At 44.5% G+C, this 27,701-nt stretch overlaps 1 protein-coding gene across 2 annotated transcripts in view; it reads right to left on the bottom strand.

The window, feature by feature from the left end:
* NTRK3 (neurotrophic receptor tyrosine kinase 3) overlaps nucleotides 1–27,467 on the bottom strand; it is a 554,024-nt gene extending 526,557 nt beyond the window's left edge. For both annotated transcript variants that reach the window (XM_061595098.1, XM_061595099.1), the window contains exon 1: nucleotides 27,220–27,467. In XM_061595098.1, the coding sequence (XP_061451082.1) occupies nucleotides 27,220–27,467 (248 nt within the window). The remainder of the gene's footprint in view (nucleotides 1–27,219) is intronic.
* Between the last annotated feature and the right edge of the window lie 234 nt (nucleotides 27,468–27,701).

The raw sequence follows: 27,701 nt of genomic DNA, 5'->3' as shown, positions 1-27,701 counted from the left end.
GGCTTGTTCACAGTCTTCTGTTGTCCCCCTTCTCCCTGCCTTCTAAAATTAGACAGTCCCGGTGTTCCTAAGATTCCAGCATTTCACAAAGAGCTCTCATAAAACAAGTTGGTTCACTAGTTTACTGGACTCAACATTCTTCCAAGCAGGTTTTGCAAACTGTTTTCTGTGGAACGTTGCAGTTTCTCAGAAGATTCATTAACGAGAAGATCAGAAATGGTGGGAACGCTTTCTTGAAAGCAGGGATGACTCCAAAGGGGCAAAGTATGCTCCCCAATATATATACTGCCATCCCATTCCTCACCCCAACTTTCAGTCACCATATATTAAGGCCCTGTAGAGAATGGACTAAATCCCCACTCCCCTAACTATGGGTCTTGCCACTTTGTTGGGAAGCATATCCTTAGCTCATGGCAGAGCATCCATTTTGCATGCAGAAGATCCCAAGTTCAGTTCCCAGCATCTCCAGGCAGGGCTCGGAAAGACCTCTGTCTGAAACTATGGAGAGCTGCTGCCAGTCAGTGTCAAGATGACTCAGTATAGAGCAGCTTCCTATGTTCCTTCACTCCCCCAAATTAGTTTCTTAAGTTCCCACTGCCTGAAGATGAACCTTGCTAACCACTACCCATTTCTTCCCCACAACACACAGTGGCAGGGCTATGCTGGCTGTGCCAGGGGTGAATTCCGAGCCCAGAAATCTGTTTTGCATATTGGTATGGAATTGAACTCGCATCCTTCCACACAAAAATCCACTTCTGCTTATCCCAAGCTTTCTTCAGTTCAGCAGTCTAGTTTAGAGCGGTCCAGCTTGTTTTGTTGCTGCTGCTATTGTTGAACAACTGTGAGTCAGAAGTCCTGGCCTGTCTATTGCGAGAGATCTACCAGTAGATCCTGACCAACCTTCTGCCCACCCCTGTTCTAAGGCATGCTCTAGGCTCAGTCACACATTACACTGAACACAGGTACAAGCTGTCTCCACACCTGTAGAAAAGTGCCACCCTGGGCTCCTACTGGGAGGAAGGGCAGAATATAAAGCAAATAATAAATAAATAAAAGTTCATGTGAAAAAGTGTTTAGCTGTGGGTTTGTACAGCTCAGCACTTTGTGAACACAGACAGTAGACTCATTTGACTGTTACATGTGAATAACTGTATGAGTGCCCAGTTCAACTATTTGTGTACACAGATTGTACACTCATCGTACGTAATGTGTGAACACTCCTTCCCAGTTAATGCAGGGCAAGGCAAAGCCCAACAGACCTCATCAATGTCCCAGGCGAGTCAGGCATCTGTCCAAGAATATAAACCTTGATATCAAGGATGACCCTGAATGGCAGCCTTAACCTATTGAACATTTTTTTAAAAAATCATCTGCAATGCATTGGTGGTTCCATAACAATCAAGACAATGTGGAAGGCATCCTCTGGAGGTAAAGCTGGAAAGTCATATGTCTATAGTAACTGGTAGCAGCAACTCAATCTAGTCCTGCTATCCGAAATCCCGTAACTGAGTAGTTAGGAAAACTGTGTGCCAAGACCCACTTGGACATCATGAGAAATTTAGAAATTGAGGACTCCAGGAAGCCCAGAATTTCCTCCCACATGAAAGGCTGGCTTTTGTCTCTCTGTATGATTTTATGGTTCTGGACTGTTCACCTTCCAATCAACCTTCGCTAGGGTTATCTTGATGGACCACAGCTTCAAGAGTAAACTGGAACATTCAGTAGCTTATGATGTGGGCAAAACCTGCAGGCAGCCATGCTGGAAACATGCACAGAGACAGCAGAATTGCTTGCCCTCAGAGGAAGCTGCCTGTCACATCTCTGCAGGAGTCATTGATCTGGGCTTCCTGTCTACTTCCAATGTATGCTTGGATCGACGGCACATTCAGAAACACACAGGATGGGCTCTTTAAGGTTTCTAGCATCATAAATAAAAACCCTGAGGAAATGAAGATATCATTAGAAATGCCAAAAATTGAACAGAGGACCTTATACATTTGACAGATGTTATGTGCCATGGAGTGCTGATTCTCTCTCCTCCCTTCCTCCCCCCTCAACTTTCCATCACTTCAACAACCATGGTGTCAGTCAAGGATCTGTATGGGGGTTTCCACAGCACAGTGGCTAAGAGGCAGCTACGAATCAGGAAACTGTTTACTTAATTTGTTTTCTACACTTTCTCCAAGAAGATCAAGGCAGCATACATGGTTCTTCTTCCTTCCACATTTTATCCATACAACACCCCTGTGAGGTAGGTTAGTCTGAGAGTGAGAGGGGGCAGGGACAAAGTCACAGTGGGGATTTGAACCTGGATCTCCCCAGTCCTACTCTGACACTGTAACTACTATGGAATGCTGGCTCTGCCTGAATCTCACCTGTGCCGTGGGCTCATTAGGCAGACCCTAGGCAAGTCCCTCAGCCTCCCCTCACCCTCCAGTCTGTGATACAGAAGAACTGCTTCTACCTTCCATGGCTGTATAGGGAATTTGCACATACAGAGGAACCAACACCGATCAAAAACCCAATGTTAGATCCGAAAAGATCATCAGGAGAAGGGAAATTGCCACTGGCTGTCTCCCACCAATACTTGTGCAAGGGTTCACACAGGAAGAGAAGTCTGCTTATGGCATTTCCAACATTCAGGCGCTAGTTCCATTGCTGATGTAGCCAAAAGATGATCACAGACACACGCAGGAGGGTTGGGGGAACCCCAACATTTGCAAAAGTTCAGAACATTTTTCAAAAGAATCCTAATTGCTGTAAACCACCAGAGAGCTTTGGCTATAGGGCGGTATACAAATGCAATAAATAAATAAATAAAGGGGAAGCCAAGACAGCCCAATAAGGGCACAGCATGCTTGGATGCCACACAGTACTGACTGAATGTTTGGGGTGTGAGGGGGACAGAAAACCAGAGGTGGGGAGAGAAGGAATAGAATTGAGTATTGTGGTGGGGGGCATGGCTGGCTGGCTGTAACACTGAACAGGAGCCATTCATGCCGCAGTTCCTCAGCTTGTAGATTCTGTTGTTAAGAAGTTGTGTAATCAGAAGAATGTCATTGGATTTAGTTTCACTTTCACCACAGACGGCTGGAGCAGTGGCTCCATTCATTTCAATGGGTTTACTCTAAGAAATCAAGGGGTGTGGCTATCCATGCGCAAATCAGCCCTTAACTTACAAATCCTCGCTTGTTCTTGGGGAGCAGCTGGTTCCCTTTCAACTCAAGAGTTCAAAATGCATATCTCACTTTCCCACAACTGACATCCTTTGCCTGTGTGAGTCACTCAGCTAGCTTCTTGGACAATTAGGAAGAGGTTACATATTTTCTCTGCAGCCTTCCCCCCCCCCCAAAAAAAAGACTGGCCTGACTGATTTAGTGATTCTTCTACAACAGATTCTACCTCCCCCATCTGTACAGAGCTCCACTGCCCAAAATATATTTTTGTTTATCTTATAGGAGAGTCAGTGTGGTGCAGTGGTTAGAGTGTTGGACGGGGACCTGGGCAACCAGGGTTCAAATCTCCACTCAGCCATGGACCAGTCACTGTCAATAAGCCTAACCTATCCCAGAAGGTCGTTAGGAGAATAAAATTGGGAGGGGGAGAACCATATTTGTATGCCACCTTGAGCTCCTCAGAGGAAAGGTGGGATACAAATACAAGAAATAAATTAAATAATCAGTTGGTCAAATGCACAGTTCATGTTCAATGGAGATTTTTTTAAAAAGGTTTGGAAAATCTCTCTATATTGGTTCCACTTCAGAACTTCAAAATCCAAAGTGAATTTGACAGCTAGGGTTGTAAAACGCACAATGGAGCCTACATGAGCAGAACAAATAGGTACATTTGGATCAGGCCAGCAGTCTCTTCTCACAGTGGCAAACAGGACCTGAGCACAACAGCGTCTTCCCCTCCTGCAGCTTACAACAACTAATATTTAAAGGCATACAGCCTCCAACAGTGGAGGAAGAACATATCTACGGTGGTTTGCAGCCATTGATAGCCTTATCCTCCATGAATTTGTCTAATCCTCTTTTAAAGCCATCCAAGTTGGTGGTCATCATTTCTCTGCTGCAGGCAGTCCCCCTCCAAGTCATGTAAGGCACAGAAGGGAGCAGGGAGCAAGCGCACTCATCCTCACCTCCTCCTCCGCACCTTGTTAATTGCATTGAGAAAGGATGCCTGAAGAGGGATTCAGTCTGACAATTACGTTAAAGCTCAAATGCATGTAAAAGAAGCAGGCTCCATTCTCAGGAGATCATGGATGATCACACACGGATCCCAGCATTGCTAAATTAACTGTATGGTTCTCAAGTAGTTAACAGTGTTTTTTAAGTCTGGAGGGGGAAGGTTTCCGTTATTCTAAGCCCCCTTGTGGTGCTCTTTGGATATGAGAGTTGGAATAAGAAGTGAACAAAATTATTATCGATCAATAACACAAACATAGAGTGTACGGAAAAGTCTAAGCTGTTAAAAACCAGCTACAGAGGCCCCAAGGAAGAGAGCAAACTTCTGAAGGCCGTCCAATAAATCCATCACTGGTGTGTAATTTGAAGCAAAGTAGGAGCCAGGAATGGGAAGCTGGATACTACCAGTGGGCAGGGCCAGAGAAGAAAATGAGCAGGGTTAAGGGATGGAAAGTTCCGCCAATTTTGGTTCTCTCAGTTTCACATTTTTCCCATTTTAAATTCGGTTCTGCACATTTCTGTAGCAGTTTGCGATTTGTTTAAAAAAAAAATCCTCATGAAAATTCTCCCACATTTTAGTGCAAATTCCTCCTAATAAACACACTTCTGTAGGCAGCTTTGACTAATGCAACCAATTTCTCATCCTAGAATGCATTGTTGTGTGTTTATTTTCACTCATATATTCATTTTTATGCACACTTTCCCCTAACATATCCATTTTATAAACATTGTTTGGTTGGCAAACTGCATAGCAAAATCTGAGTAAGTGTGAATTTTGAAGGGTGGCTGTGTTTCACTTCTCATATTGTTTTGATTCAGCTTCAAATGCAAACTGAATTGAATTTCTTGCCAGTCCCAGGCAGAGTTGGGGCCAATTGTGGAGGGAGCCACCCCTTTTCTCTTTCTGCCACCCCTCCTCTCTCTCTCACACACATGCACACACATAGAGCCACCCCCCTATCTCACATACACACACACTCTCTGCCACCCCATTTCCCCCTGCTTGCCACCTGCATGAGTTTGGTCCAAGGACTGCCCATCTGTGTTCTAAGGGACAGTGCAACTGGCTTTCAAGGTAGAGCTTTTGAGCATCTGTGCTTGACCTTGAAAAATATTAACTTCCTCCCTGAATACAAGCAGCCCCTGTCCCCTTTATCTCTGGCTGTTCTAAGACACACACAGAGAGAGAGAAAGCAAGAGAGAGAGAATCTCCGAGTGATGCCAGAGAGTAGGATCAGATGGATGTAAAGAGGTGTAGCTGACACTGTTCCCTACCCAGAGTCGCCACAGGGAACTACACACAGGGAGAGAAAGAGTGTAGTGGGATGAGACAGTCAACAGGGTCGTCGCTCCAGAGCTACAGCAGAAGCAGAGAAGGAAGGGATGGCCAGATGGCTCAACTCCTTCATGCCAGCTTCCCACACACACACACACTCTGCTCAGGTACCAGAGTCCTGCCCACGGCTTCAGGCAGCACACAGAGAATGTGAGAACTGCCCTGCACAACGCCAAATGTTACAGCAACACATGCTAACAGCTCCCCTTGCCCAGATGGGAGAGGGTCAATGCAGGATTTGCTGAATGGAGACGGCTCCATAGTCAATTCGTTTAAAAAAAAATCTTATGATTTTAAAAGGATTAGGAGGAGGGAAACAATAATCTAAGCTAGAGACTGCTAATTGGCTGCTTAATCCAGCCTCTAGGGACTCTCCATATAGTGCCCTACGCGGGCCTAAACTCCATGGATGCCCCTGCATTATTGCAACATGCCTTCTTTTTCCTGGGCAATTAAGCAAAGAGCTCTTTAAGTCCTTCATTCCTGGTATGAAGAGCACCAGAGGCACTGACAGCATTCATCTCGTCTTTTCCCCTGCCATTTGCCTCTGCTTGAGCTTTTCCCTGGAACTGAGCAACTGCGTTTCATATCCAGAAAATTCTGCCAAGCCTCACACTGGGGCTGGGGGGAAGAGATGTTAAAGGAGCCCTTTGCCTGTGTGTCAGCAAGGCACTGTCACATCATCCGAAGCTCAGATTTGTTTCCCTGAGGCATGTGAGATGGTGTTAGGCTATATCTCCTATAATCTCCACCCATTAGCCATGCTGGCTGCGGCTGATAGGAGTTGAAAACCAACAACATCTAGAGGGCTACCGGTTCCCCATCTCTGGTCTAGATAGTCCCCTCCAGGTCTCTCTCTCTCTCTCTCTCTCTCTCTCTGGCCATACCCTCTCACAAGTCTTGCACCACAACCTCCTCAAGTGCTTTTCGCTGCTGGGATATGTCCTTGACCTGGCTGGAATGTAGCCTCTTGTTGGCCACCAGCTTGGATGGCTTCAAAAGAGGATTAGACAAGTTCCTGGAGAACAAGGCTATCAATGGCTACTAGCCATTATGGCTGTGTTCTACCTCCACCAGACTGATCCAGCAGGTTCTTATGTTCTTCTTCTTTTTTTAAAGGAACACACACGTCTTCCTTCCCGAAGTTTAAATTCATGGCTTCATTGTCCCATCCTCATCTGATCAGAGAAGTTGCTCCATTCCTCCTGGAAACATCTCAACACAACCGATGGATGAAGCCAAGTTGGTCAAGGAAGAGAGTCCCATACCTGCAAGCAAGTCATTCATCGACTTGTAGAACCAAGTGATCATTTGTATGTGTAAGTACAAGACTGTATAAGAGGATTGTTAACAGTACAATACAGGACCAAAATTGTTCAGTTAACCATTGTAAAAGTTCATTATCCCCTGATGAAGGCCTGTGATTACAGGCTGAAACGCGTTGGGCTTCTTTGAAAAATATTCTACAATAAAACCAGTTTGGGCTTCTTTGAAAAAAATCTTGCAATAAAACCAGTTTTCTATAAAATACTTCAGCATTCTGGTCTTTGACCCCCTTTTTCTACATAAGTACAAGCTTGCCATTCCATGGCAGGTAGATCAGTCATATCAACCAACGTAACTCAATCCCAATTAGGGATGGGGAAGAATATCCGCTAAATTGGATTTCAACATAATTTGACAATCCGCTGCCTTTTCAGACCAGCATTGATTCCTTGGGGTGGGACATGTCTGTCATCAGCACTGTGTGTGTTTTTTTTGTTGAAAAATCCACTCTGAATTTTACGTTATTGTCTTCAGAACTGGCTTTCCTCTAAGCCAGACTTTCCCAACCAGTGTGCCTCCAGATGTTGTTGGACCACAACTCCCATCTTTCCTGACCATTGGCAATGCTGGCTGAGGCTGATGGGAGTTGTGGTCCAACAACATCTGGAGGCACACTGGTTGGGAAAGGCCACTCTAAGCTGATGCATTCTTAAGTACTATCTAGGTGATAACGATCACTATTTCCATCCATTAACTCCTATTTTAGATGATTGTCTGCCTAATTGATATCCAAATAGAAGAAAAAGTGGAACAGCATAAGCATTTTCATAACAATTTTTGTTAAAAATTAGGCTTTTTTGTTCACTAAAAAAAAATCAGCGGATCGGCAATTGCGAAAACAAACCGGAACAACAAAAGAAGGCAATCGGTAACAAAAGCTGAACTCTCAGAATTCAAGCAGATCTGAACTAAGCAGTGAACCCCATCCCTAATCACAATAGGTATCAACAGGGCTGAGCAAAAATGGCCTCTCAGCATTCTTCATACTATTTGTGGGTAGTGCAATTTGGACGGGGCATTTTGCCAAATATTCCTCAGGGGAAAGATTAAAATTCCCCAACAGTTCAGAGAGAGAGAGAGAGAGAGTTTTAAAGAAATCTGGATGAGCTGCACAGACTGTCCACACAGCCCATCTGCGACAAGCAAAGAGACCAGCATGTGTACATATACTGTACATGTCATCCAATTCCACAAAACAGCAGGCAATGGAGATCATGAAAACAATTTTCTGTGGGCAAGCCTTTATGCTGCAACAGGTACATGATTAATTCTCTTGACAGTTGGGGGTGGTTGGTTGGGTGGGCTGAGGTGAAGGGCTGCATGCCTGCACGCCATCTCTCAAAGTAATGTGGACAACTAGGCATAGGAACATAGGAAGCTGCCTTATACTGAGTCAGGCCATTGGCCCATCTAGCTCCATATTATCTACACTGACTGGTAGTGGCTCTCCAGGGTTTCAGACTGGGGACATTCCCAGGCCTGCTGGGGATTGTAGTTATAGACTGCTCTCTCACAAAACACCAAACATTTAAAAACAATAGAAAACGACTTCCGGGAAGGGTGACTTAGCCTGTGCCTGCTTTTGAGACGGGCTCCTGCCTCAAAAGAAGCTTATTCAGATATATCAGTCAGTTTTTTCTTTTTTTTTTGACTGATTAAACTTCTCCCGGGTAGGGAGAAACGAAGAGATTAACCTCAAAGCCTATTTTTGTTGGGACGACCAGATCTCATTAATTTATGGGACGAGGTCCAGCCGACGAAGGTGGGACGGATTTTCAACAGCAAGCTCTATCTGTTAAAGCGAACGTTCATCTTATCTTCTAAGAGAAAACGCACTAACAGGCAAGCACCCTTCTTTCTATATTTTTCTTTTACTTGACTTAAATTGTTGCTGTTTAAAAGAGATTTGCCAGATTGATCGGTTTTTGACATCTCACTGGGGAGCCATAACTTCTCTCTGCTACGCACTAATTAATAGCTTATCTCTGTTTTTGTTGCAAAAAGCTGTCCTGGATTTGCATTCTAAAGATATACACAGAAGAGGGATTTCTATTCCAGATTTTTATTTTGAAGAATATTATACTGTCTGAGCCTACTCTCTTTTTGGTCTATTTTATTTTGACGAATCTGTTTCTTGACGACTGCCATTAATTGTTTCGATCCTGGGAACTGCATTTTGTTTACTTAACTATGGAGAGATAAGGCTGTCTGCTCTGTTTATACTGTGATGTCACCAAGTTTGGAGTATTAACCCAATTGTTGCTGAAATAAGAAGTGGTTTTCCTATATTTTTCTTTTAAAATGGCAATTAAGAAAGTGGCTGAGAAGCTGGAAACAACTATGTTTCAGAAAATAATGGATGAGATTGAGATAACGAAACAAAACCTGCGACAGGGTTGTAAGGAGCTGAAAGTTGAATTGAGTAAAATGAAGCAGGAGATTAAAGATATAGGGGTCCCTGTGAGAGAGGTGACCCTGGAAGGGGTCCCTGTGAGAGAGGAGACCCCGGAGATTGGAACAAACGTGGAACAGGAAAAAGATTTGGAGTCTATGGACTTTAGAAACAAAATCTATTGTTTGGAGACACAGGAGATTAAAGACATAGGGGTCCTTGTGAGAGAGGAGACCCTGGAGACTGGAACAGGGGTCCCTGTGAGAGAGGAGACCCTGGAGACTGGAACAGGGGTCCCTGTGAGAGAGGAGATCCCGGAGATTGGAACAAACGTGGAACAGGAACAAGATTTGGAGTCTATGGACTTTAGAAATAAAATCTACTGTTTGGAACTCAATGTTATCTCTGAAGAAATTAATGAAGATTCTAGAGATAAAGTTATTAATGGCATGGATAATCTTCTGGACTGGAATGATGTGATGGAGCCCAATATAGAGAAAATCTATGGAATTAACTGCAGCCATGTGACAATGGAAAAACTTTCAAGAGATGACCCAGTGTATTTTGAAAAAAAGAACAGAGATATGATTTTACAGCTGTATTTCAGCAACTTATTCAGAATGGATGGCAAGAAAATATTTGGGATAGAGGTAATTCCCATTAGACTCTTACTATATGACTATGGCTTTGACAGCAAGATTATTATGGAATACTGATAATGGAAGATTGGATACTGAAATTACTGGACTTAACAAGACTACTGAAGATGGAAGATGGAAAATGGAACTAATAGGGATAATAGAACAATGGCTACTGAAATTACTGAACCTAACAGATTCTGATGTGATGGATTAATTGAAATGTTTATTTTGACTATGGTTATGACAATAAGATTATCATAATTAGTAATGAGATGGATTAATCGATATGCTTATCTGGAAAAAAAAATTGATAGATATATTTCTTAAAGAATTGAAACCTCTCTTTGACTTTTTGTGGAAAGAATAAAGTAATGTTTATGAGATTTGATGATTAAGTAAGATAACTACTGGAGGAAAGTGATTTTATAATATGACTTAAGAGACAGGATTGTTATATATTATAGACTTATAACTGATTTGATCTTTGACAAATGGGAAGTCAATATTTTACTCTTTATTTTTTATTTTTGTTTTTTTTTTCTTTTTTTCTTTTTGTTTAACTATTTTTGATTTTGTTTTTTGTCTTTGAATGTTTTATGATTTTGTCTTGTATGTTTTATGAAAATCTGAATAAAAATTATTGAAAAAAAAAAAACATTTAATATTTAGTATTGAGTTTTGTAATTGCTTATGTGCTTGATTAGGTTTAGTTTTCAATTTGTTTAAAATATGTTTTAATTGTATATTGGATGTTTATCTGTAGTGAACCGCCCAGAGAGCTTCGGCTATGGGGCGGGATATAAATTTAATTAATAAATAATAAATAAATAAAAACAATAGAAAACAATCATTAAAATGACTGGCTAATCCAAAACATTTTAAACAGCTGCACCGGCTTATCAGCACATACACAAAAAGCTTTCCAGAGATGCCTAAAATTCTAAAGCCAGGATACCTGCCAAATCTCTGCCAAAAGAGCATTCCACAGCACCGGACCGGTGACACTAAATGCCCAACTTCTAGTTGAGGCCAGGATTGAACCTGGGACCTTCGACATGCAAAGCAGGTGCTCTACCACATTATCTCTGTAGTACTGAGGCAGAGAGAGCTTCCATCCTGATATTTTCTATGCTGCAGTGCCACTGTTGTAATGGTCAGAGCCTGTACTATGGTTTTGTCAGTCTGGCTAGGCCAGGTGACCTGAAGAATCATTGGAGGCCTGGCCAATTCCCTACAACAGGGATGGGAAACCAGTGGATCTCCAGATGCTGTTGGACTACAACTCCCATTAATCCCAGCCACTGACCATGCTGATGGGAACTTGCGTCCAACAACATTTCAGCACTCACTGAAGTGAGAATTGAGTGGATGGAGTGATGAGTTGGGTGTAAGGAGATTGTTGAGCGATTGTGTATACATTAGTTTTGTGTAATGTGAATGTGTAGCTAAATTACTTTGATGACTGCATTATGTGGGATGTTGTTTCTTATATTTATGAGATATTTATGAGGATATAATTATGTCGCATTTTGATGTATTTTTATTTTTGTATACAACTTGATTTTCTGGTTCTTAGTTTTACTTATTCACATTGTTTGGAGATATTTATTTCATTACTTAATATGTGGAATTAATTTTATGATTATGAATTTCCTGCCTACTGACATCAGGCAGATGCGTTGCTGTACTCTTTTTGGCACCTGCTTAAAACATTTTTGTTTGGGCAAGCCTATCCAGACACATAGATGTTGATTTTTTAATCTCTTTTTTAGTCTGCTGTTAATTTTAATTATCTTATAAGTGTTTTATTTACTTGCTGTTATTAATATTAGTATTTCTTATAAACCACTTAGAGATTGTATTACAATCAAACAGTGTATGCATTTTGTTAAATAAATAAAATTATTACTACTAGCAGTAGTAGTGATGATGGTCTTTGATTTTGGATGTGGAATTCCCTTTTCTCATATTGATTCCTTTTTGTTGGGATTTGCATATTGCTTAGAGATTTCTAATGAAATGTGAAACAGTATATAAATTAAGTAAACAAACACCTGGATTTATGAACATAAGAAGAGCCTGATGGATCTGGCCAGTGGCCCATCTAGTCCAGCATCCTGTTCTCACAGTGGCCAACCAGATGCCCTGTGGAGAGCCACAGGGTCCTCACCCATGCTGTATAGTTACTGTCCCAGGCTTGGCTGCTCAGAAGTAGCAACTCATCTCTGAAAAAAGATCCTAATCCAAAGGTGGGCAACCTGTTGCCTTTGGCCTAATTTCATGCAGGTGGCAGAGAGGTGGCAGGTGGCAGACAGAGAGGTGGGAAGAAGGGTTTGCCCACATGGCTCTAGAGCCAACAAGGCATTTTTAAAGTAATAATTGTATGTCCAAATGGACACCCAGTCCTAGATTTTGGACATCCAGTGGACACAAATGGATGCATAACATTTAATCAATGACCCAGGAACACATATTCAGATTGAAAGCCACTGGAACACTGACTAGAAGTATGAAATTTTAGCAAAATTGAATAGAAACATTAGACAATTATTCTTACAAACCACCAGTCTTTCTGAAAAAACTTCTCAACAAAATATCTCTCCCTCTACACTGTGATGTCTGGTTCTGTGTATCTTCATTTTTTTTTCTTTTTTGTAAGAATTTTTCTCCAGCTGAGTGTGGATCATAAGCAGCAGTCTTTAGTTTGCTTTTTAATTCACGTATTTACTGGTGGGTGGGCAGGCTAGGAAGGGTTTTGCTAGGCTAGTAGCTTGTGTACATGCATTTGCAAGGCTGCATTCATTCCCTTTTTTTGTTTGGGTTTTTAAGTTTGAACCACTTTTGCCTCAGTCTTAATGTCAGGGCTTATACATGGTAGAGAGATGTCCATGTGCCAGCCATTCAAATTTTAAAAAGGACACCCAGTTACTATTCATTTAAAAATGCCCTACCCATCCTGGCATGTGGTCCCAACAGGTTACCCCAAAGAGCATACAGCCTTTGACAGAATATTTTTCCCTTCCTGATGCTATTCTAAATAAATGCATCTTGTCTCCTCCAGACCCTGAAGACCAGACCAGCTTAAACATGTCATAGGAACATAAGAAGCTTCCTTATACTGAGCAGGACCTTTGGCGCGTCCATCTCAACATTTTCTATACTGACTGGCCGTTCTCTCCAGGGTTTCAGAGAGGGATCCTTAACAGCTGCACCTGAAGATGATGGGACTGAACCTGGGATCTTCTGCACGCAAAGTAGATTTTCTGCACTGAACTACAGCTCTCCTCCATCTGCCTCTGGAATTTTGGATCTTTTTCTGGCCTGGATCCCAGCCACCATCCTGATTGCACCATACCATTTCTCCCAGACTCCTCTGCACCCAACACATGTCAATGAAAGATTCAGTCTAGCCTTCTCCCAGGTGCGCTGTGTTCCTACATGTGTGGGGGTGAGTTTGCATTCAAAAATGTGCATGCACGCACGCACACAGAGCTTGAAATGCTACAGTGCAGAAGGAGCTTTACCAATGGCTTGTCATGAAAATTGAAAAACTGGCCCTGAAGAATCCATGAGAGCACAGACACGCTCAGGGTGCTTCCTGATGACAAACAGAAAGGTTTTGCTTTACTAACATTTTACCATCACCACACACATTCAGTAGTGATTGGGCATTGTGCAGTTCCCATGCAAACAGGGAAATGCAGATCTCTCCAGCCCCAACAGTACCATCTATCTTCTGCTGCTGCCATTAAAAAAAAAAAGTGCTAAAATTGACAAGTACTCCACCATCACCACTGGCCAGCCTGGCCTCAGCACCCACAGCTTACAAAACCGACCAGCTCTGCCATTTTTTTCCCCAGGGTTGCTGCAGATGTGGGAGGCAAGTCTTATCAATTTCACAGTTCCTTTTAAAATATATATTGCAGCCTGCTCCAACATTTATGGGCACACATGGTGAAAATGACACGGTTTTCTCCTCACCCCTGCAGCAATTCCCTAGAAGTCCACTGAAACTGATGAAGTTTGTCAGTTTCACCAATCTTATTCTGACTGGCTACTGAGATAGGGGAAAAACCTAGTCCATTTCCCTACTACATTCCATAACAACCACCATCACCTGCAATAGCAATAAGAACCAGTGTGGTGTAGTGGTCAGAGTGCCAGACTGGGACCCGGGAGGCCAGGGTCCAAATCCCCTCTCAGCCATGAAGCTCGCTGGGTGACCTTGCATCAGTCAGTGCCCCTATCCCACCTCACAGGGTTGTTGTGAGGATGAAATTGGGAAGGGAAGAACCATGTCTGTATGCCACCTTCAGCTCCTTGGAGGAAAAGTGAGATATAAATGTAATAATAAACAAACAAATAAAAATAGCAGGGGATGAGAAAGGACCACTGGGTCTGGACAGGCTGAATTGCAACCTATTATGAAGAACTTCCATGTATGTATTTATATATCACACTTCCCATTATAAAAATGCAGAAGGCAGCTTGCATTGGCTCGTAAAAATACCACCCCCTTAAAACAATCCCCAGAACAAGAAAACAGCAGTAAATAATGAAAATCTCTGATCACTCAGCAACCAAAAGTGAGGACGTAAAGGCCAATGTTGCTGATTAAAAGCTACAGAAAATTGGACTATTAGCCTGGTGCTTACTTCATAGCACTGATTGCACAAGGTGAACTGCCATAAGGAAATAAGCCCTATTATTTATTACATTTATACCCCTACTTTCTTTCACCATGGAACCCAAGATGGCACATGCATGTGGTTCCCAGGCGGTCTCCCATCCAGGCACTGACTAGACCCAGAGCTGCTTAGCTTCAGCAGGGTGGTGGCCTCGTATACCTTCAGACCATAGCATGGGACCTGGCCTTGCCCTACTGGATCGGGCCAAAGGCCCATCTAGTTTACCATCCCATTTTCATAGTAGCCATAGGGAAGCCTGCAAGCAAGATCTGAGCACAACAGCATTCTCCCCACTTGCAGTTCCTAGCAACTGGTATTCAGAGGCAGATCGTCTCTGAAAGTGGATGAAGGTGATTCTGGAGACAAGGTGCCCCCATTGAAAAGACCCTCTTGTCTGTAATCACATACTTGACTTCTGACGGAGGGGAAATCCAGAAAGCCTTCCTAGCCAATCTTACTGAGGAACCAGTTTGCATGGGAGAAAATGGCCTTTGGGACATTGGCCACTCTACAACTGCAGATGAGGCAGTAGTAGTATAGTCAATTCACACCTGGAAAGACTACACAGCAATGGCACTGGGAGTTTGAAAATATTGCAATAGATCAGTCCTTGGGAATAGAAAAAACAGGCATACAACAGTTTGTAACATACGGATTTGCGGGAATAAATGAGTGCCTGGTTGATAATAAAGGAGACATGGGTGCCACTGGAGAAGCACCCACAGTGACCAGACTCCTGTGATTCCTCTGTTTCCAGTCTGTTTCATTTCAGGATCCAGGTGGGGATCTTAAGTTTAAAAGCTCCCCTGGCCAAATACTCCCCTGTACTTAGAAGACTAGCATGCCAAGAAGGATAGCTTACTAGTCTAAGAAGAGCTAAACTAGAGCTCTCTCCCCAAACATGCACATTTCTTGAGACATTTTTGCAATATGTGAAGGCAGCCAAACATGAGAATCTCTCAGCCTACCATCTGAAATGCTACAGATGAGCATCACGTGAGGCTACTGACCATGTGTTTAAACTCAAGAAAAAAAGCTAGTCTAGAACCAAGCAGTGTCCTCCTGGGCATAAAAAGTCCCTTATCCAGAGTCAGACTTACAGGTCCATCTAGCTCATATTGTCTCCACTGACTGCTCTCCAGGGATTCAGACAGGGTCTTTCCCCAGTCCTACTTGGGCATGCCAAGGACTCGGCCTGGGACATTCTGCATGCAAAACATGTGCTCTGCCACTGAGCTATGACCATTAGTATTCAGTTCTACCAACTTTATGAAGAGCTTGTCTATGTGGCTATTTTTATATGGGATAGCTATACACCAGCTTCACGTTAATGGATAACTCCTCTATGGGATCTACACAGCTCCCCATCTCCAAGCTGGAATTGGACCAAAGGAACCATTTCTGAGGCATCCATGATTCTGCTCCACTGATCTGCATGCTTTGGAAGCAGTCTCGATGTCAGATTGTTCCACCTCGTGCTGTCCCTTCTTTTCAGAGTATCTTGCAGCCATTCCATCCTCTTCCTTCTGTGTCCATGACTGAACTTTTGGAAGGTAACACAGAAGGTCCAAAACAGATAGTCATAGGAACATAGGAAAACTGCCTTATACTACCAAGTTAGACTTTTGGTCCATCAAGCTTAGTATTGTATATGTCAGGTGTGGGGAAAAGTTGGTCCTCCAGATGTTGCTGAACTACAACTCCCATCAGCCCAGCAAGCATGGTCAATAACCAGGGATGATAGGAGTCATAGTACAGCAAGATCCAAAGAGACAAAGGTTCCCTAAACTTGGTCTACACTGACTGGCAGCAGCTGTCAGTCCTGCAGCTGGAGATGCCGGGGACTGAACCGGGGGTCTTCTTCATGAAGAACAGATGCTCTACAACTGAGCTGCGGCCCTTCCCCACATCTCAGACAACAACATGAACTGGAATGGTATGGCTTCTCCCAAAGAGTCTTGAGAACTGTAGTCTAGCAAGGATGCAGAAGATCTGCCAGAATGGGCCACCTGACTTTCATGGAAGCTCATCCACCACTACTGATCTACTTATTAAGCATCTCCTGAGAAGCTGTTGGGAAACCCTCGGGTTCCCTGGGATGCAACCTGAAAGCCACTGCCCTTAGTGATTAGATAAAGCAAACAAGCCATACTAAACACACACTTTCTCTCAAATTCAATGAATGAGAATCGCAAAGAAATGGGGGCATAACTCCTGGCCAACAGTCTACAGGCCTTGGGCTCGGCCAAATGCATCAAGGGTCAACACACATCTTGTAGCAAACAATGTGGTAGCTGTAAGGAGGGGAAGCTCAGGACTGTTTGCTGGTTATACAAGCTTCATCCAGGGGAAGGGGCGGGGGAGAGAGGGACAAAGCATCAGGTCCCTGGAGAGAATATTTAGTTAGCTGGTGCTCAGCAATGTCCAGGCCTCTGGAACAGCTGTTCAGCCAAGAATTGTGCCCAACTCTACATGACAACAGATAATGGCTCTGCTCATGCAACTCCCAGGGAGCACGGAAAGCTTAATGGCTCACAGCCAAGACCTGGCCCATGGAATCATAGAGATACATTTATAACATTTTTTTTGAAAGGAGATTCAGGTTTCCAGAAACTCATCAAAAAGGAAAGGCTAGGAGAGCAGTAGGAGAATCACAGTGTCCTCCACAGTCTTCACTCTTGCACCACCACCACCACCCCATTGGACAGGAGGGTTGTGCCCCCTTTTGCTAGAAAGCACAGCTAACACTTTAAAGCAATCTTGCCCAAGCTTCTGACAAGAGAGGTATCCTATTCTTCCTATTAAATTTGGAGGCTCAGTGCACTTTTATAACCAAAAAAGGGTTCTTCTTCAGAGAGTGAAAAAGTATTGCCCACTGATAGAGCAGTCTTCTTTTCTTGGTTTTCTGCAACAGTCACTGCTCATTGGAAGGAAGGAAGCCCTGAATGACTACTCATGCAGAGATACAGCGGGCAAGTCACCTTCCGGGGCATTTGTGCTACATTGGTGGTGGTGGTGGTGTGTGTGTGTGGGTTACTGTTGTTCTGCTTTTCTCCAAGGAGCTCAGGGCATTGGGTGTGGTCCTTCACCCACCACTGTATGTTCACAACAACCTTATGAGGTACATTAGGCTGAGAGAGAGAATGGAGTTGGCCCAAGATCACTCATTCAGCTTCATGGCTGAGCAGGGATTTCAACACACACATATAAAAGGTAATGGATGACAGGTAAGGCCAAGCTATTTTATTTGTTACATTTGTAACTTGTCCTTCCTCACAAAGAAGCCCAGGGTGGCTAGTGAATCAGACATAGACTCAATGGGCAGCTCTCACTGTAGGTGCATACTTTGAGCCCATGAGAGGCTTTAACATCTCATTACACACCAGCATATGCCTCATGGACATTAGTGGTGCATACATTTGGGAATTACTCTTTTAAGGTCTCCATGAACAGCAGGGATGGGGAATCTTTCTTTAGCCATTTTCTTCGGGTCAACCTCCTAGGCCCCCCATGCCGGTAACAGGTGAAGCCAGAGGAAAAAGTAGGTGGAACAATGGATGCAAATTTTACCTTTGTAAAGTAGGCTGGCTTCTGCACATGCTCACATGCCCCTTTCTGTCCTCCATCCAGGAAAGTAAGAGGCATGATCAGAGTTCAAGGGCATCTTCCAGCAAGGCAAGAACCACTTGAGGTGTGAAGCAGTGCTATGGCCTGGGGAGAGTTCTAAGGGCCAGATGGGGAGACCAGGAGGACCGTATTGAGCCTCTGGGCTGAGGTTCCCGTCCCTGACATATAGCATAAGGGACATACCTAAGAAGCTGCTTTGTACAGAGTCAAAACATTGGTCCATCTACCTCAGTACTGTCTCCACTGACTGGCAGCGGCTCTCCAGGATTTCTGAGAGGGGCACTTCCCATTCTTGTCTGGAGATAGCGGGGATTGTATTTGGGATTTTCTGCATGCAAAGCAAATGCACTGTCACAGAGCAACAGTTAGGGATGGCAGAGAAATTCAGTTTAGTTTGCATTTAAAGCCAAATCTATCAAATTTCTACTTTCCAAAACAATGTCAGAACCAAAACACAGCCATCCTTCTAAGTTGACACTTAACTGAATTTTGCAATGGAATTCACCAACCAACTAATGTTAGTCAAAATGCAAATATTAGGGCGAGTGTGCATAAAAATGAACGTATTAGTGAGAATAACAGGAAAATGCACTATGTTGGGAGAAACTGCTTGCAAAAAAGTGTTCAGTAGTCAAAACTGCATACAAAAATGCGTTTATTTGGAGAAATTCATACTAAAATGCGGAAGAATTTTTATGAGGATTTTTTTTAAAAAAATAGAAAAATTCTGCAGAAATGTGGAGAACTAAATTTCAAATTGGAAAAATGAGAAACAGAGAACTGAAGCTGGTGGATCCTTCCGCCCCTAGCTGCAACCCTTCCCTATGGATGATACAGAATGGAAAAGAAAAAAAACCACTGTTTTCTATTCTGCTCTGTGTCTGGCAAAAAATAAAAACCAAAGTCTAGTGATTTGTCAAGATCACCTCCACCACCTTAGACAGATATGAGCCATCATCTCTGAAAAGCTTCTGAGTTCTCACTAAGTAACACTCTCCCAACCCACAGATCTCTCTCTCTCTCTCTCTCTCGCTCTCTCTCAGACTCTCTCAGTTCTCTCTGACCTTGGTTCTCTTTTGCAGCGCACAACAGCATATAGTGCTAGCTTCGCCCCTGACAAAAATGACGGTTTTGCGATCGTGGAGGAGACAGAGAGAGAGAGAACACGCACAGAAGGAGAGGAGGGGAGAAGAAAAAAGCCCATCCAAAGCAGAATGTTAATTAATTGAGGCTTTTGTTCAATTTCTCAACAAGCATTTAAACAGCTGACTGAGTTACACCGCGGATGATCATATCACACAGAGGCAACGGATGGTGCAGAGCAGCCAGATTTGGAGCAGAACAGCAGGCTTGGGCTACTTGGTTTGAGAGAGGTGTCTGGGCTTTGCCGACACTGGCTCGCCTTGCAGCACCATTGGCTGCTGCTGCCATCCAGCCCAGCAGGCACACCTGCAAACAGCCGCCAATGGCACAACACACACCTAGATATTGTCATGGCAATGGGATGGGGCAATGGTTATGGGACAAGGGGGCTGGGGGAACCTGTGGCCGATGGAGGCTGTTCCATTAGGGCGAATGAGGCATTGCCCTGCCATCTTCAGTCTGCTGTCAGCCAGCCCCCACTATTTACTTATTTATTTAATATCCTGCCCTTCCTACCAGAAGGAGCCCAGGGCAGCAAACAAAAACACGAAGAGCACTTTCAAACATCTTAAAAACAAAAGACCTTAAAACACATTAAAACAAAACATCATTAAAGGCATATTCAAGCAAAACTTCTTAAAAAGCAATTCCAGCACAGACACAGACTGGGGTAAGGCCTCTACTTAAAAGGATTGTTGAAAAGGGAAGGTTTTCTACACTTAGAACCAGTCCAGGGGATGGCACTGCCTGTCACCTGCCTCCTCCTTAGCCTCAGTGTTGCTCTTGCAGAACTCAGCAGAGAGGAGGATGGGGAGAAAACTAGGAGGAGTTGGCTCTGCTTGTCATTGGCTCTCGCTCCCATTACTGCTGGGCTCCCGGCCTTCCGCCCCACCAGCAGCAAAGGCACCACTTCCCCTGAGGCCCTCTAGATGATGTTGGGTCCAGTTCTCACCAGCTCCCTCCAGTGTGGCCAGTCATCATGGATGATGGAAGAACCCAACAACATCTGGAGGGCCACAGATTCCCCAGTCCTGCTGCAAGATAACCATGGCACCATCACTTTGCCACCATGCTGCAGGGAGAAAGATGAGGAAGAGCAATGAAAATCCATTGCGGCGAGCTAACACAGCCATCAGATACACCAGATTTGGGCAAAGTTCAACTGACACAGTGGAATAAAAGCCTGGTTGTGTTTTGGCCAGGTCCAAATCTACAGCCTCCAGGATGCTTCCCAGATGTAGGAAGAAGCTGCAGAAAGAGAACAGAGATGAGGGTCTCAGGAGTGGTCTGGGAGGTGTTGGAAGGGGAAAAAAACCTGTCAAAAAGAACTTCTTGTAACTGGCCTGTCGACAACAGGGGAAGAGAGACCAGATGAAATAATCAATTGATCCTTTTGCCATATACCAGGTGGCATAAGAAAGAAACAGGAAGAGAGTACAACTCAATGGTAGAACACATATTCTCCATGCAAAAGGTCCCAGATCCAGTCCTTGGCATCTCCACGTAGGACTGAAAAAGTCTCCTGGTCTGAGACCCCTGGAGAGCCACTGCTAGTCAGTGTTGGCAGTTCCAAGCTCGATGGACACATGGTCTCACTCAACATATGGCAGCTTCCTACGTTCCTAGCTGGGTAACTGATTAACTGGCTAGAGAGCATCCTGTCCACCACACCCTACTCACACGGCTTTGATAGCCTGTTACTCCATCTAATTAAGTTGTCAAATGGTCCAAAGCAGCAGCTGAAGAGGCTTGAGCATAAATGTGCTTCCATAGATTGCCTTCGCATCACCAACAGTAGTGCCCAACCAACCATAAAAAAGAGAATGCACCACTAAGAAGGAGGTACAAACTGACAAGTGGGGAGAGAGGTAGAGACATCATCATTGCAGCTTTGGCATGACTGGGGTAGTGGGAGTGTTGGACTTGGACCTGGGAGATCAGGGTTCATATCCTACTCAGGCATGAAGGTCACTAGATTACGAGTCACACACTCTCTCTTGCAATCTAACCTCCCTCTCAGTGTTGTTTTGAGGATAAAATAAGGAAAAACATATGCAGTATGCCACTGTAAGCAACTTGTAAAAATATGGGATATGAAAGAATGAATGGATATAAAATGATTAAGGTGCTTCCACCTGCAACCATCCAGGTGGCTGATCTGAACTAAAGGCAATCAACTTGAGGGATCAGCTCAGTGTTGGTTGTGGTCATTTATTGGGCATTTACATGTAGAAGATCCACCTTTCCTCCAGAGAGGGCATACTCTTTATATTCACAACCACACTGTGAGGTAGGTTAGGTTGAGAGACCCAAGGTTATCAAATGAGCTTCACAACTGAGTGAAGATTTGAATCAAAGTCCTCATCTGACACTTTAACCACTACATCAGAACAATTACTGAGAGCTAATGTGGAAAAAAAAACAGCTGAGCAGAAACCAGGGAGATGCTGGTTCCAATCTCACCTTTGCCATGAACTCTTTAGGGTGCCTCTGACAAGCTACTGTTTTTCAGGCTTCACCACCATCTGCTCACGTGCACACACAAAATAGGAAGGTAACACTGAACTTCCTTCACATGGGTTGTTGTAAAGATTACAAGATAATGTACATTTTGCATTTCAAACACCTCTGAAGTGCTATATAAATGCTATTCTGAGGTCTGGCATGCTGATTCAGCACTATCGGCCACTCACAAAGTGTTTGCCTGGAAGCGCCTTAATCCATCACTCAGCATCAGAGCACATGCTTGGCATGTAGAAGATCTCCGGTTTTACCCCTGGCATCTCCAGTTAAAAACCTCTGCCTAAGACCTTAGAGAGATGCTGCCAGTCACAGATCAGGGGTAGCCAATGGGGGTGCTCTCCAGAAGGTGCTGGGCTATAACCCCCATCATCACTGGCCATGGTGGCTAGGGCTGATGGGAATTGTCACCCAATAACGTCTAGAGGGCACCACATTGGCTACCATGGAAAAGATAGCACCAAGCCAGGTAGAACAAACAAGCAGACTCTGTGCACAGCAACGTCTTAGGTAACGAAAGAAAATCGAGTCTTGTGGAGTGTGTGTATTCCAGACACATTCACATGCCATAACAATGATAACATAACTGTTTAGCTGTAATAAATAACACGTGACGTTTAAAACCCAGTAATCAGGATGGAGACCTTCAGAGGATGGCCCAAAGCCAGAGAACGTTGAGCAGATTTCCAAATATAAGTTCTCGGGAGGGGGAGGAGGATCCCTCCCCCTTGACCCCTTTTCTTTTTTGGCCATCGTCTTTCCCCCTTAAAAACACAGCCCACTTGTTTTGGAGCCAAGCAGGCTTTTGCCTAGACTCCTCACAACTAGAGAACATTGTGCCCCCTCCTGTGAAGAAGAAAAAAATCACACCAGCCAGACTCGCTAGCACATGACCTAATCAAGACTGGGGGTAGAACAAAGAGACAGTTCCACCCTTGCCTGATCAGAAAACATTGTGGCTCCTCCACTACCGAGGCTAATATCGTACAGGGGGGAACACACACGCACACAGAGGTTCCAGCCAACAGGCTTGGCCTGCAGACTGTACTGAATTTACAAGTACTAGATCTGCTACATTAAAGGAAGATAGGAAGGTACCTTGCCCCAAGTCAAACCATTAGTCCATCTGGCTCAGTGTTGTCTCAGTACCTGGAAAAGCCAGGGATAAGAGCCTGGGTCTTTCGGGATGTAAATCCAGTGCCGTACCACTAAGCTGTGGACCTTTCCCCTCCAACTATCCCTGCTAGACTGTCAGGATATTGTTCTCCCCAACAAGTCAAGTAACTTTCCCTTACTCAAACTGTCTCCACGAGACACTGAATAGTATGAAGCTTTCTGAAGCCATGGGCCTTGGATGGGACAACCCAGAAGGGCTGCCAGTTTCCCATTTCCAACCTCCAGCAATGGCTGGCCCAAGGTGTTTTGCTAGTGGAGGTGAAGGACAAGATGGTGCCCTCTCCCATTCCATGCACTGAAGCTGGACAGTGGAGGCAGATCCATTAGGGCAAATGAGGTGCTGCCTTGCCAACCTCAGTTTGCCCTTAGCCAGCCACTGCCTGCTTGCCTACTTACTTACAACCAGTCCAGGCACTGTCTGTGAGCTTCCTCCTCCTCAGTCTCAGCTTTGCCCTTGCAGAATTCAGCAGGGAGGAGGATGGGGACAAAACTAGATTTAGTTGGCTACGCCTATCATTGGGCCTGGCTCCACCTCCTCTTGGGCTCTGTGACTTCTGCTCTGCCAGTCCCAAATGGGCACCAGCCACCACCGGGGCTGACTGAACTGGCAGATAAACCTTAATTAACACTCAGTTACAACTTCTACCATGCCCATCTGGCAAGAGGCCAGATTAGGGAGGCCAGGACAAATCACGTGACAATAGAAGGGCTCGGGGGGGGGGCTCCAAAAGCAAAACCTGTGGGCTGCTGCTGCTGCTCCCCAAGCATTTGGTGCCTGAGGCAGACACCTCCCTCTGCCTAACAGCAACGTTGGGTTTGCGTCCATTTCTAGGATCTTCAAAGAGGGCAAAACAACATCAGTAGAGATGTTTCAGTGGGTGGGTGCCATTTTGATTTTTCATTTCCCATGCAAGAGCATCTGCAACCAATACCATTCTCCAACTATCATAATTCTCCAAAGCAAACGGCCTCCACCAAGCACTACAATGAATAGAATAAAAAGGCCCTCATGGGCTGAAACAGAGACTCTCTTGGGTCACAACGAACCAGTGAGGCAGTCGGGTGACTCCATTTCACAGAGGGAAGCCCAGCTCAGGAGGTTCTCATTACTCCCCAGCCCTTCACCCTGTCATCTGGGCTGTGCCCATTAACTTAAGAAATGCTCCGTCTCGCTAGGCAAATCTGGTGGCTTAAATATAAAACTGAAGAAAGGAAGGTCCTTGATCTTCTGTCTGAACCAATCCATCATCTGCCATAATCTTGCAGAGCATTTCTTTTGTTAGAACAGTCCCCCCACCCCCTTTAATCAAGGGGGGGGGGAGAAACTGATAGTCTATCCATAATCACATGTGCTATAGAAAGAGCCCTAATAGATAAGACAACGGTTGATCTTATTCAGCATCCTGTGTCCCAGACTGGCCAGTTAGATGCCTCTTCAGAAGCCCACAAACAGAATGGGAAGGCATTAGCCCTCCTTTGTTGTTTGTCACAGACATCTGATACTCAGTGGTATACTGCCCCTGAATGTGGAAGCCCCATTTAACTTTTGTAGCTGGTAGCCATTGATGATCTTCCTGTCCTTACATGTTTCCTAAGCTTATTTCAAGAGCTGTTCCACCACGCACCTTTTCAAGACAAACAATTCATCTTCTTCCATTGGCCCCAAATCCAAAACCATAGTTTTGTAACATAATATCAGGTTGTGAAACATCCACCGTGCCCTTTTCATAGCTATTTGGAAAGGCTGAAGTTGGATCAAGGACAGACTCAATCCTCCAGTGAACCCGACAACTTCAGATCATTTCCTGACATAAATGAGAAAAAGATTCTGTCTCAAAACACACGCCGCCTTCACTTATTCTACAGTTTGAAAGGGTCCCCCATCTACTTTATGAACAGCTTGATCAGCATTTTCAAAGCAGTCAAGTTATTTTACGGATACAAAAGATTCACATAATCATATCTCCCCCAGCAGTCCAGATTATGATATAGAAACACTGGCTTAAACATGCATATAGAAAAACGCTAGGAAGGGTTGTATCAAGACGTAGCTTCATTTAAAGGTTTGGGAGGGGGGATTGGCTCCCCCCCCCGTGTCTGCAAAGGTTAAAAGGCCAAAACCCACCAGCCTGAACAGGAATAATTTTCTCTTGCTTTTTCCCTGGCATTTCCTGGCAGACTCCCAGTACCATCTGGGAATAGAATTATAATGTCCAGAGTTGGCTTCTCTGGTTCTGTGGGAGAATATCTGGTAAGGGGGATAGAAAATGGGCAAGAAGAGGGCAGATAAGCAGGAAAGAGCATAATAAAAGGAACATATTGGGGACAATGGGGGCTTCCAAACAACCACTTGCGCTGTCGCCTCTGGCGAGTGACAGTCACCTCTAGGCGACCACAAAGGAAGCTTTTGCAAACTGGAAGAGAGTTGCCTCTTTCCTTTTTTCCTAAGCTACCCGAGTCCTTGTAGTCTAGTAACTTTTGCAGATGCATTTGCAAGGCTGGTGCACAGTCCTTCCTCTGTACAGAACCAGCCCCACAGAATCATGCAGGGCCGCTCCAGACAGCATTAAAGACAGGCACACTAGCTTCGGTGTTCCATAAAGCCACTGCTGTGGAGCAAAAGAAAAGAAAAGATCACCACAGCTCTCCAAACAATCGTTTGGGCCATTATTCCAAAGCTGCATGGAGAACTGAACAGTATGTCCTTCTTGGGGGAGGGGGGGGGGAGAAGAGAGACAGAGAAGCATCCCAAAGGAGCCTGTTCCTATGTTTTGCCCTTAATCTTCCATGAAATATTGGGTACCACCAGGATATTAATTGATTAATAACCAGCCCTCCCCCCCCATTACCCAGTCCTGGCCTTCCTGCATTTGACTGCCTAAAAAATAATAAAGAAATCCACTTTCTTCACCCACACTCCACCCTGGTCTGACTCTCACAGGCAACTTACCATGGGGGGGGGATCCAGAAACCCTATTTCAATTAGCCTAAAACTAGGGTAATGAAATGGCTTAGAGAGTTTTAGTCTCACCCAGCCCTCCCTTAAAAAAAGAAAGATATTTGTCTGCATTATTAGAAATATACTGCAGAGATATATGCAGATATGGCTTTTAAAAAAAAACACAATCACAATTAAAATCTAGATAGATGGAACTCCTAAGGGGGGGAATAAGGGAGGTCTCTCCCCCTCCCTTATGCACTCTGTCTCTCTTGGGTTGATGGGCTTTTGCATGGGATTTAACCACCAGGATCTCCTAACCAGGATAAAGGAACTTGGGGTGGATTTTCCAGATCAACAAGCATTCATTTCATTCCATTTTTAAAAGAGGCACTGCATATATTACTGGGTTTCTGCAACCGCCACCCCAGCTAGTCCCAGATCCAAAGATCTACTGCAGAAGACAGAGAGCCTGGAAGGCAGTTTGGTATCGGTCCTTGATGGCAACGAACAACAACAAAATATATGGAACAAGGTGAGAGCTGGACGAAACGGCTTGAGGGACCTCTCTCCCGGTCCTGTTTCCAAAAGGCACGTGTGGGTTGAAAGGAGAGAGAGAAGCTGCAGGGTCGGTGCAGCTTCTTTTTCCAAAAAAAGCCCAAAGGAGGACATAGAAAGGGGGATTTCAGCAGAGACAGAATGAAAAAAAAATCCACCCTGTGACCATGGCAAGTCTCGCAGAAAGAGAGAGAGAGAGTATTCCTCTTTGGTCACAGTTAAACCAAGCTAGAGATGAAAGGTATCTCAGGCATGATCTTCCAGACACACATACACACACGTACAGAAGACCACAGCCAAAGCTTCTCTCTTCCTAAACGGACGAGCAAACCCTTATTGACTCCATAGCCACTGCAAGCCTGATCTAAACTGTTGCTTTTTTCACTAGGGGGAGGGGGGATTTGGATGGGCCTCTCTCACACACACGCACGCACACTTTAAAAAAAGAGAGAGAGAACCACGGGGAGATCTGCATTCTGTGAAACGCACATGCCCCAATCCACACACATAAGTCCAGCCACGCCAAGGGGCATCGGAGATCTTCCATACACAAGCCGCCCTTCTCCCTCCTTTGCAAACATCACACGCATGTGTGAACACACAGAGGTTTGGGCAGAGAAAGAGACGGGGGAAATGGGGATCAAAGAGATGTCGGGCGGGGACGGAGGGGGGGGGGACCAGACTTACATCGAAGTGATATTCCTAGAGATGTCGGTAATGTTGATGCTGGCGTTCCCGTTGCTGGTGCCGGAATCTTGCCCTTCCAAAAGAGGAAAGAGATTGCCATCATCCGGCTTTTTGCAATTGATCTCGGTCTTATTGCAAAGGCAGTTGGCAGGGCAACCCAAGACGGAAACCAGATAGTCCCCCCAAATGCTCCAGAGCCAGAAAACCTTCCAAAAACTACATTTGGTCGGACAAAACAAGGCATCCATCTTCGATTTGCTGTGGCTTGACTTAAAAAAAAAATCAATATATATATATATATATATAAAGCCAAAAGGGGATCAAAAAAAAAAAAAAGAAGGGGGTGAGGAAACAGAGGAGGAAGAAAGATTGTGGAAGGGAGGGGGAACGGGGGGGAACGGAGACAGAGGAGGGTGGGGGGAGGCTTGAAGGGGGGGAAAGGCTTGAAGGGAAGGGAGAACACCACCAACAAAAAGATAAAA

This window comes from Rhineura floridana, chromosome 14 (genome assembly GCF_030035675.1).
Source record: "Rhineura floridana isolate rRhiFlo1 chromosome 14, rRhiFlo1.hap2, whole genome shotgun sequence".
In the NCBI taxonomy this organism is placed as follows: domain Eukaryota; kingdom Metazoa; phylum Chordata; class Lepidosauria; order Squamata; family Rhineuridae; genus Rhineura; species Rhineura floridana.
Note: the sequence above shows the minus strand (reverse complement) of the source record. Positions and strands in the feature narration are given on the sequence as shown.